The 18,799-nt window shown below is 32.5% G+C and overlaps 1 protein-coding gene across 1 annotated transcript in view; it reads left to right on the top strand.

Moving 5' to 3' along the window:
* The window catches only part of LOC148598434 (zinc metalloproteinase dpy-31-like), a 57,794-nt gene extending 40,176 nt beyond the window's left edge, over nt 1–17,618 (top strand). The window contains exons 3-16 of the mRNA XM_088562185.1: nt 3,349–3,513; nt 4,457–4,598; nt 7,199–7,268; nt 8,198–8,401; nt 8,862–8,997; nt 9,918–10,052; nt 12,007–12,104; nt 12,389–12,531; nt 12,829–12,947; nt 13,332–13,491; nt 14,696–14,784; nt 15,310–15,517; nt 15,961–16,086; nt 17,360–17,618. Of these exons, the coding sequence (XP_088418311.1) occupies nt 3,349–3,513; nt 4,457–4,598; nt 7,199–7,268; nt 8,198–8,401; nt 8,862–8,997; nt 9,918–10,052; nt 12,007–12,104; nt 12,389–12,531; nt 12,829–12,947; nt 13,332–13,491; nt 14,696–14,784; nt 15,310–15,517; nt 15,961–16,086; nt 17,360–17,456 (1,892 nt within the window). The 3' untranslated portion in view covers nt 17,457–17,618. The remainder of the gene's footprint in view (nt 1–3,348; nt 3,514–4,456; nt 4,599–7,198; nt 7,269–8,197; nt 8,402–8,861; nt 8,998–9,917; nt 10,053–12,006; nt 12,105–12,388; nt 12,532–12,828; nt 12,948–13,331; nt 13,492–14,695; nt 14,785–15,309; nt 15,518–15,960; nt 16,087–17,359) is intronic.
* Nucleotides 17,619–18,799: the final 1,181 nt, after the last annotated feature.

Below are 18,799 nucleotides of genomic sequence, written 5' to 3'. Positions count from 1 at the left end.
CAGAGTTATCTCCCTTACTTTTGAATTCTACAGTGCATTCTATACAATTTTTATCTCCTAAGAGCATGGGTTATATGAAAAATCACATGTTCTTTTCTATGACATTTCAAACAAAATATAAAAAATAAAAATATGTAGGCTTTTTACCCATGAATCACATTTTGCATGTTTCTTAGCTGGAGTGCTACTTAATACATTTAATCTGATATGAAATGACATGAAAAGAATCAGATTTAGATAGGTTTCATTGTTTTATGGTCGTCATCATGAACTCGTGGATCGTTACGGTGTATCCATCTGCACCATGAAAACTGATTTATTCAACAGGTCATAGTTTTCCTTTCCTCGTTTGTCTACCCCGGACTTGACTTTTTATGAGCAATTCGGCGGGTGTTTCTAGAAAAGCAGAGGACACTTACCCTACCGGTGCACCTGGTCCATGCTCCTAGTTTTTAATGCAGTCGGAGTTGCTCATTTACTTTTGTTACTTTGTATGTATGATTTTAGTTACTTTATGTTCTTTGTTGTGTATGTCTGTTTTCCATGTCTGGTCTTTGTCCCTGGATTACATTCTTTTGATTACCGCTATAACCTTGGTTCCCTTGATTACTCTTTAACTACTGAAATTACATCCTTGCTTATTTATTCGATACTGTTTAGATATATAATCATTATGGAGTTAGGAATTTGTCTTGTTAATCGATGCTGTTCTTTGAATTATTAATGTTTTCAAAAATAAATGCAAAGAAAAATTGGCAAATTCAGTGCTTTCATTTTTTCATCTGACTTATTATGTAAAATAAGTTAACCATTTAAAAAAAAAATAATAATCTCATTGTTGTAAGCAATAATAATTTAAATACATATTACCTTTTAAACATTGGCGTGCGCTATATTTATCGAAACTTGACTGTACCAACAGTGTAAAATTTTTAAAACACACATATAACTTCAATGAAAAACGAAATATTTCTGGTCCATCCAGGAAGTGTTTACCTTCTCTTGCCATATATTCTTTCATTAAATTGAAAAAAAACCTATATTCTTGAGAAAAAAAAATTAAACGCCTTGATTACAAAAACAAGTCCTTCGATTGTGGTTGACACACAGATATTTCTATTGTATAAAGAATTTGAACACAATTAACGAATTGGCTGTCAAAAGGAACAGTCAGATGAAGGAAAGTCCATATAAATAATTAGCAATATAAAGACAAAGGAAACACTATATTATAAGTTTTTTTTTAGAATTTTAAAGCACGTACAGTTACTTTCCTAAATAATTATAACTAGTAATTTTCCTTTTTTCCTTAATTCAATAAGCACTCTTGTATCATATTCATCAGAGCCGTAATATATTAATATAATATATTCATGACAAATGCAATATTATTTATTTTGACATTCGTATAATTTCCTCAAAGAATTCCTGCTACCCACCTCGATTACAGAAAAGCCAGGTGTTAATATTTACCCTGAACATCGATACCTAACTAGATTTTTATTCAACATCCTTTCACAACAAAACGAGTTTTGATAACATGATTAATTAAATTGGGAAATGAACGGAACTCGGTAATTTTCATGTGTACTTAAACCTTTCAACGTTCGCTTCGAAGGATTCAAGATGAAGCTCCTTGTATCTTTATTATTTTGCTACGGTACTTTGGTGGTATTCTCTGTGGCTTCGCCATGACAAAGTGTGTCACTATTCTAGTGAGACACTTTCCAGTTATTTTTTTTAAAATTAATATTGGAAGCCTTGAATTTTTGTTATTGTTTTGTTTTTGTTTCTTTGTTGTTGTTGTTTTTTTTTCTGTTTTAATTTCTTTTTGTCTGTTTTCCCCTATCTTCTGGTTTCAAATGTAATTGTATTTATTTCTGCTAGCTACATTGTGTATATAGATCGTCTTTGTTTTCTTTTAGTAAATTATTGCCATGTACTAGGATTTGATATATCTTTATTGTTTATCAATTTTTATGCTTCGGGTATATATAATTTTCTCTAGATACTATGGTTTGACCTGATTTTTTTTCTGCAATCAAAACAATGTTGAACTTTGTTCATAGTGAAAATCTATAACATATGTAATAATAATAGCATAATTTATTGAATTGAGTGAAAAAACAAAATATTAGTTAAATCTTCAAGCGTTCTTGACACGAAAAGTTATATTCTGTCATAGACGATAACCAATTGATTATCTTAATTTTATATAGCTCTTATCCATTATTTATTGATATTTTTCCTCTTTCGTGTACCCCGGACTTGACTTTATATGAGCAACTCGGCGGGTGTTTCTAAAAAAGCAGAGGACGCTCACCCTACCGGTGCACCTGGTCCATGCTCAAAGTTTTTAGTGGAGTCCGAGTTGCTCATTTGCTTTTGTTCCTTTGTATGTATGAATTTAGTTACTTCGTGTTCTTTCTTGTGTATGTCTGATTTCCATGCCTGGTCTTTGTCGATGGATTAAATTCTTTTGATTATCGCTATATCCTTGGTTTCCTTGGTTACTCTTTAACATAAACTTATTTTTTGTGACCGGCAGATTGGTATTCGTTTTCATAATTGAGATATTATCGAATTTATTTCACAAGATGAATAATCGACATAGTACACATGGAACATTTGATAAATCACAACTTTCTACATAATTAATGATTTTATCTGTTTTCGTACACATGGGATGGCGTTATAATTTACTTATACGCTTTTCGATTTGAAACAGAGAAAAATCTTTGGTTACACCAACCTTTTATCATATTTTAAAATTAAAAAAAAACGTCGAATTTACCACAGACTTAATGTGTTGCCTTTTAAAGAATGTCTATATTTTCGGATTGTAGCTTGAGGTTAATTTTAAGAATGTAAGATATTAAAATCAGTATCACAAAAATGTGTAATATAAAACACAAATATTCATTGTTTTTTTTCCAAATTTGTGGTTGCACATGTTTCACAATACCTGATCAATTACGTGTTTCCTTGTGTAAATGCACCCTTTGATTGAACACTCATATGTTTCCAGCGGCTATGTTTAAGTACATATTGGAATAAGTAAACATATTTCATTCTTTCATACTTTCTTTCTTTTTTTTTGCAAATATAAGATACATGGTAAGAGTGATTACTGTACAAAAGTCCGCACTATGTTATAATGTACCTGGTATGTTCCCCACGTGGCAAGTATTTTTACCTAATTTTTTCTGCTTTTGTTTTTTTCTTAGGATGGCTACTGTTTACAACTTTGTTTAAGTTTTTATCGTTTGTTAACATGTATGTAGGGGTGGAGATAGATTTTTGAAATCTAGGTTTACATTGCTGCCGCTTTTTTGCAGCAATCGAAACCCATCGACACCATTCCATATGTCTTCGAAGAAGATATAATTCTTACACCTCGACAAGCTGAAATCCTTTACCAAAGCAGAAATCCTAGACAAAAAAGAAAACTAAATACTGATTTACATCGACACTGGTTACTGCCCATTCAGTATGCTTTCGATGGCTCTCATAGTAAGTAGTATTGATGAAGAATGATCGGCAAATTCATAAGAAAAGAAATATCATTGGATTTACAAGTATTTATATTGAATCTTTGATCTTGATAAGCAAATAATTATACAGGCTCTTATGCTCGAAAAACATTTTGTTGGTTATACAGGAAAAAAACTAATAACTGTAGTCCCCGTCAGCCTTTTGGTGTGTCCCTAAAAAAATTCTGGATCCGCAAATGAGGAGTTACGACGAGGAAACTTAATTGCATGACAGTGACGAATGGGAACTACCTATCGTGTCACGATTTTCTATATAATAACTGTTATGTGTTAAATAAGTTATTAAGTGGCTGATCAAAATCGGTTTTGATAAAAGTGGTGAAATAATTTAAAAACTTACCCATCATAAATGTTTATATAGCATATACCTGTATTGTATCTTCTGATTAGATCTTAATATAGCGTTAAGAATTTCGAAATTTGTTCATCAGGCAAATCAAAAACAAAATACAGTTCTACACAATGACTGAAATCAGAATTTAAATATTATTGAACAAAACAGACAAAACTGTCCCTTGCTGAATATAATTTTACATCTGTTTACTTTGATGAATCAAAATCGTAGATCATTGAAGGTATTTATTCTTTACTTCAAAAAATTAAAAAAAAGATAGCTGTATTGATCACAATTTTGCTTTATTTGTTTTGTTTTGTATATCCATCTGCTTTCCTCTTTTGCCTACCCAAGGAGTGATTCTTCGAGCAATTTAGTGAATGTTTCTGAAAAAAGCAACGAACGCTTACCCTACCGATGCCTATACTCCAAGAACCAAGTTTTTATTCGAGTCTTGGTTTCTCATTGACTTTTGCTTCTTTGTACGTGTTTACATGTTTTATTTTCTATAATATGATTAAGAATTATTTTTCATTCATTCTTAATCATTCCTTAATTGTTTTTCTAGATGAGACCGAGAAGAACGTTATTCGTTCAGCTTTACAGTACTGGGAGAGTTATACGTGTATAACATTTGAAGAGATCAAATACAAAGACAATGCCAGTATCAATGCTAATCAGGTTTACATTGTGTTTACGAGTAATGAAGGGTAAGTGTTAAAATAAATGTGTCAAGTTTATAATAAGAAATGACGTTACACAAAAACAAAATAAAAAGCATTGTGACGTCATAACTTACGGTCATTTTTACACTTACGACCTTTTGTGAAATTGACACCTGAACAAAACTAGAAAAAATGTTACTGAGCTCACTAATACTACCCCCTCTCCTCAATATGAAAGCATACCCTTTGTGTGCCCACTGTTGATACGTCACAAAAACGGGTCATGGAAAATGAAAAGGGTAATTATAGATTTAAGGCAATTAATATATTTTCCAAGCCATATAGAAGGTTTTGGTTGATTAAAAAAACTTAATATAAAGGTGTCATCAAATAAAATACTATTTATCAAGGAAAAGCAGCAAATTTAATCGATACATACTGTGGAGGTGTTTGTGGGGTGCTAATTTTCGACGTGTTCGTTGGTTTGGCAAACACAAAATTTGGTCCCTAACAAAGAGTAAGCAAGGGAACAAAGGTTATAGCGGTAATCAAAATAATGTACTCTAGGGACAAAGACCAGACCCGGAAAACAGATATACACAACAAAGAACATACAGTAACTAAAATCATAATTAAAAAGTAACAAAAGCAACTGAGGAACTCGGACTCCACTAAAAACTAGGACCAGGTGCAACGGTAGGGTAAGCGTCCTCTTCTTTTCTAGGAAAATGAACAATTCCCTTTCATTTGTATGACAACGAAATAAAGAATCTTCTCACTGTCGATTTTTTCCCTGAAAACTGATATTAACGAATAAATGTTCTTTAACAGTATACAAATATATATTCTAAAAAAAATCGATCAATATCCTTTTCTTAAAAACGACAAACTGATCAGACAAGATAAACATATTCTGACATAGTTGCTACCGATTATACGCTTAACGAGAAATTAAACATCATTGTTCACAATTTTGTGCCTTCACTACATGTATATCATTTATATTATTGAACATCTGTATTATTACAGTTCACATAACTTCCTAATAGAAGGAATGTGTATGTTTACCAATACAGTTTTTTTTTAATATAAAAATGTCATTTAAGAAAGTAAAAGATTAAATATGCAGTGGGCAGATAAGTATATGTATATAATTGTGTTGTTGATTGTAATAAAGAGGCCTTTGCATTGTTCTACTATTTGACGACTTGCCTATCAGGTAGTCAAATAAAGTTCATGTCTTTTGCGATAACATCTGAAATGCATTTAAATTTATATGATAAAACATAGAGTGATGGGATGAATGATTTTATTTTTGTGTATTATGAACTTACCTTAATGTACGCTGATTTATTCTCTATTATAAACTGTACATCCCAAGCATTGACAATCTACTAGACAGGGAAATTCATAATATTTATAATTGCCCAATAAAGAGTAATCAAGGGAACCAATGTTATAGCGGTAATCAAAAGAATGTAATCCAGGGACAAAGACCAGACATGCAAAACAGACATACACAACAAAGAACATAAAGTAACTAAAATCATACATACAAAGTAACAAAAGTATTCGGACTCCACTAAAAACTGGGAACATGGACCAGGTGCACCGGTAGGGTAAGTGCCCTCTGCTTTTCTAGAAACACCCGCCGAGTTGCTCATAAAAAGTCAAGTCCGGGGTAGACAAACGAGGAAAGGAAAACTATGACCCGTTGAATAAATCAGTTTTCATGGTGCTGATGGATACACCATAACGATCCACAAGTTCATGATGACGACCATAAAACTTCTGTAGTGATGACTTCAATCTTGTAGCAACATAACCATGTTTCAGGAGCCTATTTGTTAGAGTTATAGCGCGATACAAAAAGTTTGCGTAGTTTCGGCAAGCTCTGGCATAACGTATGAGTTGTGATATGAACACTCCATACGCAGGGATGTTGCCACCGATGAAATGAAAGTTGACAATTCTGAATGAAAAGAAGAAGAAGGAAGAAATATTTCTGTCATATTTTACAGTTTAATTCTAAGGATGTTCGATGGTCATATTCAGTCATTTTTGTCAAATTTTCTGACTCCTCTGTTTTTATCCATTTCATAACATTAATATATTGCTCAGTGACCCCATCTTTCATTTCATAAAATCATTAAGCACACATTAAAGTGATATTTTGGAAGTTTTTATGAAACCCTTGATATTTCTTCAGCGTTTTAAAAGATGGGAACTATTAAAACAAAACCTATGAAAATTTAGAAAAATCCTTCCCCGTTAGAATTCCAACTGCATACATCTTAACAACCTGAAAGCACACTAGCCCATATATTTTTTCTCCTTTATTGATCTTACGTGAAAGACACAACCCTTTATAAGTTAAATAATTCTTCAGCTCGTTTAAACAACGGGCGCTTCATTTTTAACGATTTACATGTCCTTGTTCAACCTTCCTGGAGTTCGGTTGATGTTCTTGTTACTTCGTGTTTGTGTATGTACGTTTGGCATGTTTTTACGTGTTTTAATTGTAATTGGCTGATTATAATTTGAAATCAACGATACATTTTTATTTTGTGATGATACTTTTTTCTCTCAGATTTGAAGGTTTTTACTTCACCTCATCAATAAAATAATTGTTGTTTTGTTTTTAGGTGCTGGTCATTTGTGGGAAGAGGGACGTCTAGAGAACAAAAAGTTTCAATTTATCAAGATTGTGTTTATGTGAGTGAATTGTCATATTCCTGAAGTTGTCAAACAATTTTTTTTCTAGTTCATGGATAAGTGGCTTTCGGTCGAGTTTTTTTTTTCAGCCTTGACCTTTTTTGTAGGTAGAATTCAAATCTTTTTTGTTAAAACAGTATTTTATTAAAGAAAGAATATGTGTTAATATAATAATGAAACCATTGGGGATTGGAAAACAAGTGAGGCAGCAATTTTAAAAATTCCTTTCCCGTCTATTGTTAAAATAGATTAAAAAAAAAGTCCTCTACCCTGGACTTGACTTTTTTCCGAGCAGCTCGGTGGGTGTTCCTAGAAAAGCATAGGACGCTTCCCCTACCAGTGATAGATCTTTTAATTCAAAATACTTATTTCGAATATTGCCAAGCTATAAAAAAATAAAACCAAAACAATTTAGGAACATAATGGAAGGATAATCATACATAAAATAAATATCTACTGTGTAAGTACTATAATTTCTGGATACAACTATTTGTGGATTTGGGAAGAAACACAAGTTCGTGGATTCTTAAATTCTCTGTATACACTCAGTGGAAATCTCCTTTTCGTTGAGAACAAAATTTCGTAGTTTGACCTATCTATGAAAACCATTAGAATTGGTACCACACGAATAATATTAATTTACAGTAAGTGAGTCCATTTGAAAGTTGACAGACCTATTGGATAGCACCGGACATATGTCCGTATTTAGATTTGCTTTTCTTTTTTCTTTTTTTTTTTTCCTTCGATTTTTAACATGTCACCTCTGGGCCTTTTCAGTTGTTTCTTACTAATATCACAGCCTCTTACAGGCTTGCTTTCCATGTCGTTTTATTTTACATACTGTGTTTAACTTACAAAGAGTTCCGAGTTTTGAGTGGCAAATTCCTGTATAGTAAATAGCTTATATATGAACTTATTTCTGTGGACAGGAAGGCCATGTTTTACACGAAATTGGTCATGTGATTGGATTTTGGCATGAACATGCGCGACCTGACAGAGACCAGTACATCACAGTACAGGAAGACGCCATTCAATACGGAAAACAGTACAATTTTTTACATATCTCCTGGAAAGATTTGGACACCAAAAATATGCCTTATGATGTTGGTTCAATCATGCACTACGGGTCAACAGTAAGTACAGCATGAATCCGTTTGTTTGGTCAGAGTGTTTCATGACTTTAAGAGGGTCCTTTTTTCATGTCAAAAAGCAGCACCTTCAATTCAATTGTGTTAATGTGTATTAGCATGATTCGTTGTGTATATTAAATGTCTTTTAATGTGATTGAAGAAGATAAATCACTCAACTGTACTCTTCATTTTTACGAAAAATCCGACTGAAAAACTCTATTTGTTACCATATCCGTAAAACAAATATATTTATATATCAACAAAGATACTGATAATTAACAAATACATATCTCCCTGAATAAAAAATATTTTTATACTTCGACTTTTTACAAACCTACATATTTTACACGGTAAAATATATCTTAAATTGCTTATTCTATATTGTTGTCATGTGAACGTTTCCTGCTTATAATTTTGTCTAAACCTCTTAAAGAATTGTACTTACACAATGGAACTTTTACAGGCATATGCCAATGAGTATGTTAGCCCAGTGCCTCCTACGATATTGACCAAAAACCCATTATTACAGCGTGCACTTGGCCAGAGATATCAGCTATCCTTTTATGACGTTAAACTTGCTAATTATGCCTACTGTTCAGGTAAGAAAATACAAAATGTCCATTGTTAGTATGGTCGTAAATGCTTTTGTGATTAATTTTTGTCATTGATTTTTCTATAAGTTAGTCACTACAGAAGTTTTATAGTCGTCATCATGAACTCGTGGATCGTTATGGTGTATCCATCAGCACCATGAAAACTGATTTATTCAACGGGTCATAGTTTTCGTTTCCTCGTTTGTCTACCCCGGACTTGACTTTTTATGAGCAACTCGGCGGGTGTTTCTAGAAAAGCAGAAGATGCTTACCCTACCGGTGCACCTGGTCCATGCTCCCAGTTTTTAGTGGAATCCGAGTTGCTCATTTACTTTTGTTACTTTGTATGTATGATTTTAGTTACTTTATGTTCTTTGTTGTGTATGTCTGTTTTGCATGTCTGGTCTTTGTCCCTGGATTACATTCTTTTGATTACCGCTATAACCTTGGTTCCCTTGATTACTCTTAGTTTACGTGGTGTGAGTTTTGATGATCGACCAATATTCAAAATGTTAGTAGATATATTGAACAAACACGAATAATAATTTAAGCAATTGATGATATAAATTATGTATGTACCTACCACCTCGTAGGTCTCAGGGTTACATACTCGCTTGAGTACGGAGGGGGTCGTTGGGTCAATTTCCGGTATAAAATATGCCTCCACCGAGCACGGAGTATTTACGGGGATATAATGACGCGGTTTACTCGCAGTCAGAAGTCCACGTCTGAGTTGGTTTACTCCTATCTCCGGGCTGTGGCTTCTGTGAGTAAGCTCAGTGTGTCAATCTGTCAAAAATGACCAAAATCAATCAGGCAAGCAGTCATCAATGTGTGTGACAGATGTCAAAAGAAAATCAATATTATTCTCATTATTGTTCGTTTCTTCTTCTGTTGAATTGTTTTGTTTTTTTTTATTTTTTCAGATAAATGTAACAACACCAAATTATCCAAACCTTGCTTACACGGTGGGTACCAGGATCCCAAATCATGTTCTAGGTGTCGCTGTACAGATGGTCTTGGTGGTACTTACTGTGAAACTGCAGCACCATCTGTCGGTGGTAGGTATTATCATGCATTAAGGCTGCCTAGTTCTGCCTTACAATTATTAGCTTTCTTTGGTGGGTAGAAGAGAAATTTTGTTAAACGACACTATCTAAGAGGGTACAAAACATTTTCTCTAAAAAAAATGTTTGGCTCGTTTAAATTTCACGAAATTTTATTCAGTGTATAACTTTGATAAAAGAAGCGACGTATATTTCAGAAATTAGTTATCAAATATTTCATGGGAATAATTCAATGTATATATATATATAGTAGCTTCATCAACAGACTTATTATTAGAGTTTGCTATTAGAATAAACAGTTTTGCTGATTTGTACAGGGATATTTTCCTTAGGTTTTATGTACCCCTTTAAAGAGGTAGACCTATGGTAAGGGACATAACTCATGAAGTCAGTGATATGTTTGTATTATATTCAATTTCACCAAAACCTCTCAAGCTTTTGTTTGAAGTAGAATAAAATGAATTCAAGTTAATTATATGCCTACATACGATTGATGTAAAATGCTGAATACAAACGTTCCAATGATTTTTTAGAGTTTTGTCCCTTACCCTAGATCTACCTCCTTAAGTGGTTCTTTTACACCTCTAGTCTGGTCAAAGATACAATCTAAAGGATTTAAAACAACCCTTGCCTGTTGTTTTTGCCGTTAAGTTATATGACTTTCTGTGCCTACAAATTCAAATAGTAACCATATTAATGAGTTTTAATTATCAGTGAGAAGAAGTGCCTCGAAAGTAATTTTACTTAGGTACGTTAAGGTAGTTTTATATGTTTCGACCAAATACACCATAAAACCTTTAGTTTCTATTGCTTTAAGCTGATCACCGTAAAGTTATATATTCATTTGTGGGAGAGGGGTGAATAATTGTCCTCCTTATTATCAAATCGCTACAAGTATTCAATTGCAATTTAATAAATGCAAATCGCTTTTTAATCCGAATTCTAGAAAAAAAAACATTTCATTTAAACAAAAAAACATCCATATTTACGAAATTAATATATGAATGGTAATTAGAACAGAACTGAACTGATCAAAGTCTGGACAATAATCAATTGGAGAATTCCGTTAAATAAATTCGACAATTAGCGTGAAAACCGGAAAAGCAAATGCAGTGGTTCTGATTAAACCAGGTTTTATAGCGCTATATTCCAACTCCTATTCGACAAACCCTGATAAGATGTTCATATTTTTTTTCTTTATTTCTATTTAGTTTGTGATATTTCAGTATTGAAAAAAAAGCCTTAATCATCTCTTTTTGCATATGTTACTAAATGTTCAATCCAAGGGAAAAAAATTGTCTTTTGTCAAAACTTGACAGTATTTCATGTCATACAAGCCAACAATAGGAGTCTAAAAAGTATCTTACATTTCACGATTCATTTTATCAACAGAACCACAATGACGTTTTATATCTAGCGGAAATATGATAAAATCATCAAATATTGTTAGACACTGTTCTTCTTACAAGTAAAAAGTGACTTTTGTAATGAAGGAAAAAACTAAACTTAAGTGTTTTATTTTAACACGATAGATAAATGGGTACTTTTCTGTAGCTCCATAATCCGTTGTAATGTGTCTGTACTTAACTTGTTATGTAATTAAATGTTCGGTGCAACTCGACGTGTTCAAACAGTCAACACATGCGCTCTTTTTTTACTTTTTAAGGTTGATTTTAAATACGTAGAAGGGTAAAGTACCTTAAACTCAAACTCGGATTATTAATCAGAATACACAAAAGGACAGAAACATATTAGATAGATATCTTCACTTCATAAGCATTAAGTGACATACTACTATGTTATGCAAATAAAATTAAGTGTAAAGAAAAAGTGTTGCGTCGACAAATTGTTATTTTTTCATTATTGTTTTTTTTTTATTATTTAATGATTTGATATTTAAACAATAACCATTTCATTTTTAAATCATGTCTTATCAATTATATTTCAGTAACATGTGGTGGGGAACTTAATGTTACCAGTGACGCAACCATTTTTGGATACTCTGGTAGCTATCGTTTTGGCCAACAATGTAACTGGTATATAAAGGTACAGTTAAAATTTGTTTTTAGTATTTACAAATATGCATTTTTCTTAAAATTTTTCGATACATTTATCCAGAGAAAACAAAAGTTTCTAATAGATGAAAGGAAAAATGTAAAGAAAAATGATCGAACAAAAAATTTTTTTAAAAATTTTAAAACCGTCACATTTGATCTCTTCGTATGAATGAGGTCTTTTTTTTCACTCGTATATTTACTTTAATATAAACAGGCGCTAATTTAGATTTTAAGATGTTTTTTTTTTCTATATGTTTACGTATATATTTGCAGGCACCTCCAAATACCAGAATATTTTTCACTTTAGAGTCCTCACAAGTGATGGAATATCCTCATTGTACAAGAAATAAATATGTAGAGTGTCTGAACTACCTTGAAATTAGATATGCCCATAACATTGCAAAAACAGGAGCCAGGTAACTATTTGTTTGGACTCCTTATACATTTAGTCTTTGTTAGAGGTTGCAAATATTATTAGCTGTTAAGATACAAAAGGCCTACAAAAATTACAACGGAATATGTTTTGTGTCCATTTTACCTCAGGTCGCTGAAAAACGCGTTATGACCATAATTACATTGTAGTATATCTTTTTTGTAATGTATTAGTTTTAAAATCTGTTTATGTTAAATTTTGGTAAAAAAATGATTCTCCAATCAGCATCATATATACTATAAATGTTTAATATAATCAACCATTTTTAAATTATTTTCAGAGTATGTTGCTCCTACCTAGAAAATACAAAACCTATTATATCAGAAAGTAACGAGATCCTGGTATTAATGAGAACATATGTATCTGGTTCACAGGGATTCCAGGGTAAAGTGTGGGCAGGTATGACTTCGATTCTGTTGTTACATAGGTACTTTTTTTTATTATCCTTTGTCTTAACATCAGTTTCCATCTCAAAGCTTATATAGCAAAAAATTTTAACGGAATTTCTACTGAACATATCTAATAGTTCAAATATAGTGTATTTACTTTCATATCAGATTTAGGTCACCTTTTGTTTTGTTTTGTTTGTTTGTTAGTATGTTTGTTATTGTTTGTTTGTTTGTTGGTTTGTTTTTGTTTGTTTGTTTATTTTTTAGGGGGGTATTTCGGCTTTTTTTAAATAAGACATACACATATCTTATTTCTATTGTAAAGTCTACAATGCCTTAATATTTATTGGCTCATTAAGGCACCTAGATTTAATTTTGATCATTTTAATTTTAGAGTCCTGTGGTGGCTGCAAATCCGAAACAGAACTTACCCACAAACCATGTTCACGGAGTGTCTCCTATGAATGTGAACACAAGTGGAACTACACAGCATGGCATGCATGCCCCAATAGCACCTGGTGGTGGACTGATAACAAGGACTGTAACAAAACAGTGTAAGTGATCTCAGATATATTACAGAAAAGGCAACAGCCATAACTCCGTCAAGGTTAGCTGGTTCACACTGATGATACTGGTTCCTTTGCGTGTTAAGGTTACAACATTTTTGTTGCTGTTGTTTGTGTTTGTGTTCTTTGTCATTTAGATGATTTATATCCATATGCTGTAGAGAAAGTAATTTTGCGATAGAGTCAATGTCCTTAAACAACCCTGTGGCCATTCAAATGTAAATTCATAACGGCAGAGTATGACTTTTATATAGTTTCTGTCTTTATTAATCAATGAAGATTTTCTCAGGCGGCTTTCTAACCAACGGGTGAGTTTTGATATTCCAGTGATTAATTCCCTCTTTTATTTGTGATGATTCACGTAAGGGAACCAGGATCTGAATGGCAGTAAAAAAGAACATAATCCGTGGTTTACATCTGAACAGGGACTATAGACTCACCCAACAAAGACCATGAAACAAGTATTCTGAGTGTATTGCATGGCAATACAAAACCCTCTAGTGGAAGAAATGTCTGTTGAAGAGAACACAAAGCAAACTCCTGGCATAATTTGCAAATGAAAAAAGTTTGGAAAACTGAGTCTGTATTATTTTATAATTCTTATGGCCATTACTAAGTATAAAATCAACCGTCTGGAATCAAACTTGTTCTGTAACTTGTCATGGTAAAACAATGTACTAAATATCAATTGCATATCTGCAAGCATGACACAAACAAGTGCGTAAAACTCAGTTGTTGCATGAATTGTTATTTCAGTTCAAGGGCCATAATTAAGCAAAGATTCAATGGACTGCAATATAATTCGAACAGTAACTTGCCATTATGAAGCAATGTGCTAAATAACGAATCTGCAAGTTTGACGAAAAACGTACGCACCATTGATTTGCTGGACTGGACGTTGGACAAACGGATTGACAAAGTGCAAGCCTACAGCCCCCTACGCAAAATTCACCGATAGGGGACTTATAACGAAAACACGTATCTAGACTCCTCTAAATCTTGGAACATGGACCAGGTTTGCCGGGTGGATAAGCGTCCTCTGCGTTTCTAGAAACACCCGTCGAGTGGGTCATAAATGTCACGTCCAGAGTTTACGATAAAGAAAAGGTAACTATGACACTGTGAACATATTAATTGATAGTTTCTACAACGTTTAAAACAAAAGCTTTACGCACTGTCGTTTACATTTTAGTAATAAGACTGCAGTGAGACGTGGGACATGTTTTAGATCAGAACTGTATTGCTGCTTGGGCTATGGATTAAATGGTGACACGTGTATAAGTAAGTATACATGTACATGGATTAGTCTATCCTCGCATAGCTCCATTTGTAGGGGTAGTTTCATTACATGACCTGTTTGGTTTATCATCAATATAATGATAATCAAACGATTTTTATGTGTAATCTCTTTTCTTCGATATCTATAAATTAAATAGATTATCCAATCCTCAAATTTCCTATATGGATTAATAGAGTATGGGTTAAATATTGCTAGTAGATATTTTATATTTAATACTACTGCATCGACTTTAATTGCGCACAATTTAGTGAATAAATCAAACGCAGTTTCAATTTCGTTTTTAATTCAATTTATTGACGACAGTTGGTAAACCACAGTTTTTAATACTGGTTCGATATAGCGTTTTAAATAATGAAAATATAAATATATACTGTATCGTGCGCAATCAAATGAAATTAATAATATGACTGAAAATTAAAGTTTAGCATTTTTATTTGACATTTTTATTGATACATGACTTTTATCATGCAAATAATGACCTTTCAATTCTGTTTCTGAAATTTTAGAATCAGGAATTTCTACTGTATCTCCAATAGTTATTCAACCAGTAAACGGTTCATCGTCTACGGAATACTATGTCCCAACTAACAATCCAGAAAATGATTCTGTAAAGGGATGGGGAAATTGGACTGATTGGTCAAACTGTTCCCAGCCTTGTGGTGGCTGTGGAAACCATTCAAGAACACGATATTGTTATGATCCTCTTTTATGTGGGTAGGTTTATTTAAAAAGGTAAAATAAACTCTACTGTAAGTAAGTGCGAAAAATAATACATGTCAAGTTTATTTCTGGCACTTCGAAACGCCAATCACTTTTTAAACGCAATAATTGATACATGTACTTGCAGATATGTTCAAAAGAGATAATCCGGAATAATTGATATACTAATATTGTTTTAGAGGAATTCTTCTTTCGAGAAAGCACTCATATGCATATTTTTTAGTTTTATAAATTTTATTTTTTATTCATGTGTGTGTACATTCATTAAGCGTCAAAATCCAAATATTCAGTTGATATTAATATTGCAGATTTTAGTGTGCTGTTCACAAATTCAAGGAGTGACTCATCATTTGTATGAATATCAAATACAACGAATTTCAAATTCCAGGACCTTATCTGATTGCTAAAAACACAAAAAAAGTATTTTGTCTTTTCAGTGGACAGTCTGTAGACATAGAGTCGAGATTGTGTAACACTAATCCCTGTACACATGTCAGTTTTAGTACACGTACAATATCAAAAGTAGTAGTGTGTAATCCTATTACATTACAGAAATGTACAGTGTAAGTTTATATATAATCAATCATTTTAAAGTTCAAATTCTGAAATTTGCAATGTAAGTTTTTTCTGTAAGACAGTATTTAAAAGCATGCAACCTGAAATGTACAATGTCATTTTGTACATATCAGCAAACATCTGAAAACGTGCAATATCAGTTTGTACATCAGCGAACTTTTCATAAAGAAAATGGAATGTGCAAGGTATGGTAAAATATAAGCAAAAATCTTAACGCATATATTGTGAAAGTTCCATGCAAGATTGTGAATATCAGCAAACATCAGCCAGCTTACGGTCGGAACAAAACGATCTAGGTTTGTTTATTTGGGAACCTCTCAGACATATTTATTTGTAAAAGTTATCAGAAGGAAACGACCCTAACAGCTAGTTCTAGAATTTTTTCTATAAATTGGTCTGCAACTAATGCAGCTTGTGATTATCACTATTTTTGTTGTTTTTTTTATTCTTATAATTATCTTTCGAATGTCTGCAATGTTTGTTTCCCCAAAATGATATTGTTTTCCTTCTTATCTGTTTATGCAACAATACTCACTAAGTGGCAGAATATTTAATGAAAACGCAGATAAGTGTTTTGCTTTCAAGATGAAGTAAGACTTATCTTTCACGACAAGATCATATCGGTTTTGTTGCGTATGATTCTTAAAACGGCTTGTCATTCATTTTCGCTCTGTGCTATTTCGATGAAAAGTAGTACCAGCGAAATTGATCTTTAACACCACAAATATTTGATATCGGTGACTATATTCACTTTGTGGAATCTGCCAACTTCAAATACAAGTCCTGATAAAATAATGACTCCAGGTAGAGATAATATTGTGTAGAAAAACCCTCCGAGCAAAGAATGCTTTTTTGTCTACATATGCACTATTTTTGTATATTCATATGTGCATTGTTGTGAAAAATATATATTTATCTCCCTCAAGGATACTTTCTCTATTTAAAAAGACCATTATTTGACATCTGCATCATTGGATTCGCTCAGAAATTTTTCAACAGAATCTTAGAAAAAATAGTGATTCGACAGAGTTATCTGCCATTGAAATGTTCATTATCACTGCATTTCAATGAAATTGTAACTCAATGGTCCAGCATAATATGGCAAATCTTGTCTGTTTTCTTTGATTCTGATGGTGCAAATAGTCAGATTACACTATCAAAATGATGGGTTTGTTTATACCATGCATGTTTTAATCATTGCCTGATTCTTACAGGGACTGACACTTAAAAGTGGTATTTTAATTCACTATTTTATTCTAGATACGAGAAAGAAACATACCCTCAAGTGGTGGAGACATGTTGCACAGGTTATTCTAAGAATAACAGTACAAACGAGTGTGTCGTGGACTCCACGTGAAACAAATATGAACTTAGAGTATATTTGTATACAAAATGGTGCTTTCATTTCATTTTTGTGCTGCATCTTTTACAAAGTATTTTCATCGACATGCCTTCATTTATCATTTTAATACCATTTTACATTGTAAATTTATTTAATTTTTCTATTATGAAGTATGTCTATTTTGACAGTGTTATAAAGTATTTGGTTTGAAATGTCTGTATTGATTGTGGATTCGTTTCTTGATTTCTCTCCTCGTTTTCATGATAATTATATATATATATATATATATATATATATATATATATATATATATATATATATATATATATATATACTCCTCCATCGGATCAAAGTGATACAGGGAAGATATGTAAACGTATAGAAAGGTCTGAAAATATCCCAACGATGTTAGAACTGTCAAATTTGCGATGCAAATTTTTGGTCGTTCCCTCCGCGGGACTCGAACTCGTACCGCTGTGACATCTATGGCAACACCGCCTGCACAAAGTCCAACGCTTAGCCTAGCTGGTCGAGTGGTCTCGAACCCCTTCTCTTCTCTGACATCTATGGCAAAACCGCCTGCACTTAGTCAAACGCTCTGGACCACTCGGCCAACTTGGCTATACAGTAAAAAGGTAATTGAGTCAAAAACCGGTAACACTGTTCTTCATTTAATAAATATTGCAAGATTATGCAATATAAAATTCTTTACCATACAATGTTGACCAATATTTATGCACTTTTAAATTTTTTAATTTAAATGATCATCCTGTCGGTGAATTTGAATGATTTTTTTCCTTTTTGAAAATTACATTTGACGTGGAATTGCGTAAATTATTACTTTGCTATTCTATAATTTTCTAGGAATTGCGTCTGAAATCAGTAAATTGTCACAAAAGAATGTCTTTTTTGAAGAGACGTACGTGATATAAACCAAGTAGTTCTTCTTATTTTGAACAAGTCAGACACTTGCGTAATTTTCCTATAATGTTAGTGAATAATGTTTTTTTTTTTCCCGTAATCATACTCCTTATAAATGTCTTACTTGTGGCCAGACTTTGACAAAACATTTCTACAGAAAAGGAAGATCAGTTGACATTACATTTCCCCTGTACAAGTCCTTGTAAGAATCAAGAAAAATTGGAAAACTTGTACCATGCATGTCAAAACCCTACGCTTCCCTTAATAGTCGTCTCTATCTGAAATGACTACTATTTTATCTTTGCATCACTGAATATCTTCTGAACATTTTGCTTTAGAATGTTCAATAAATTGTACGTTTTACAACACAGTAAACTGCCCCTGGAATGTCCATTTTCAGATTATTTCAATGTAATTTTATCTCATTTTATCAACGT

This window comes from Perna viridis, chromosome 14 (genome assembly GCF_037379345.1).
Source record: "Perna viridis isolate PV_CMFRI_1.1 ecotype Kerala chromosome 14, ASM3737934v1, whole genome shotgun sequence".
NCBI classification, from domain to species: domain Eukaryota; kingdom Metazoa; phylum Mollusca; class Bivalvia; order Mytilida; family Mytilidae; genus Perna; species Perna viridis.
Note: the sequence above shows the minus strand (reverse complement) of the source record. Positions and strands in the feature narration are given on the sequence as shown.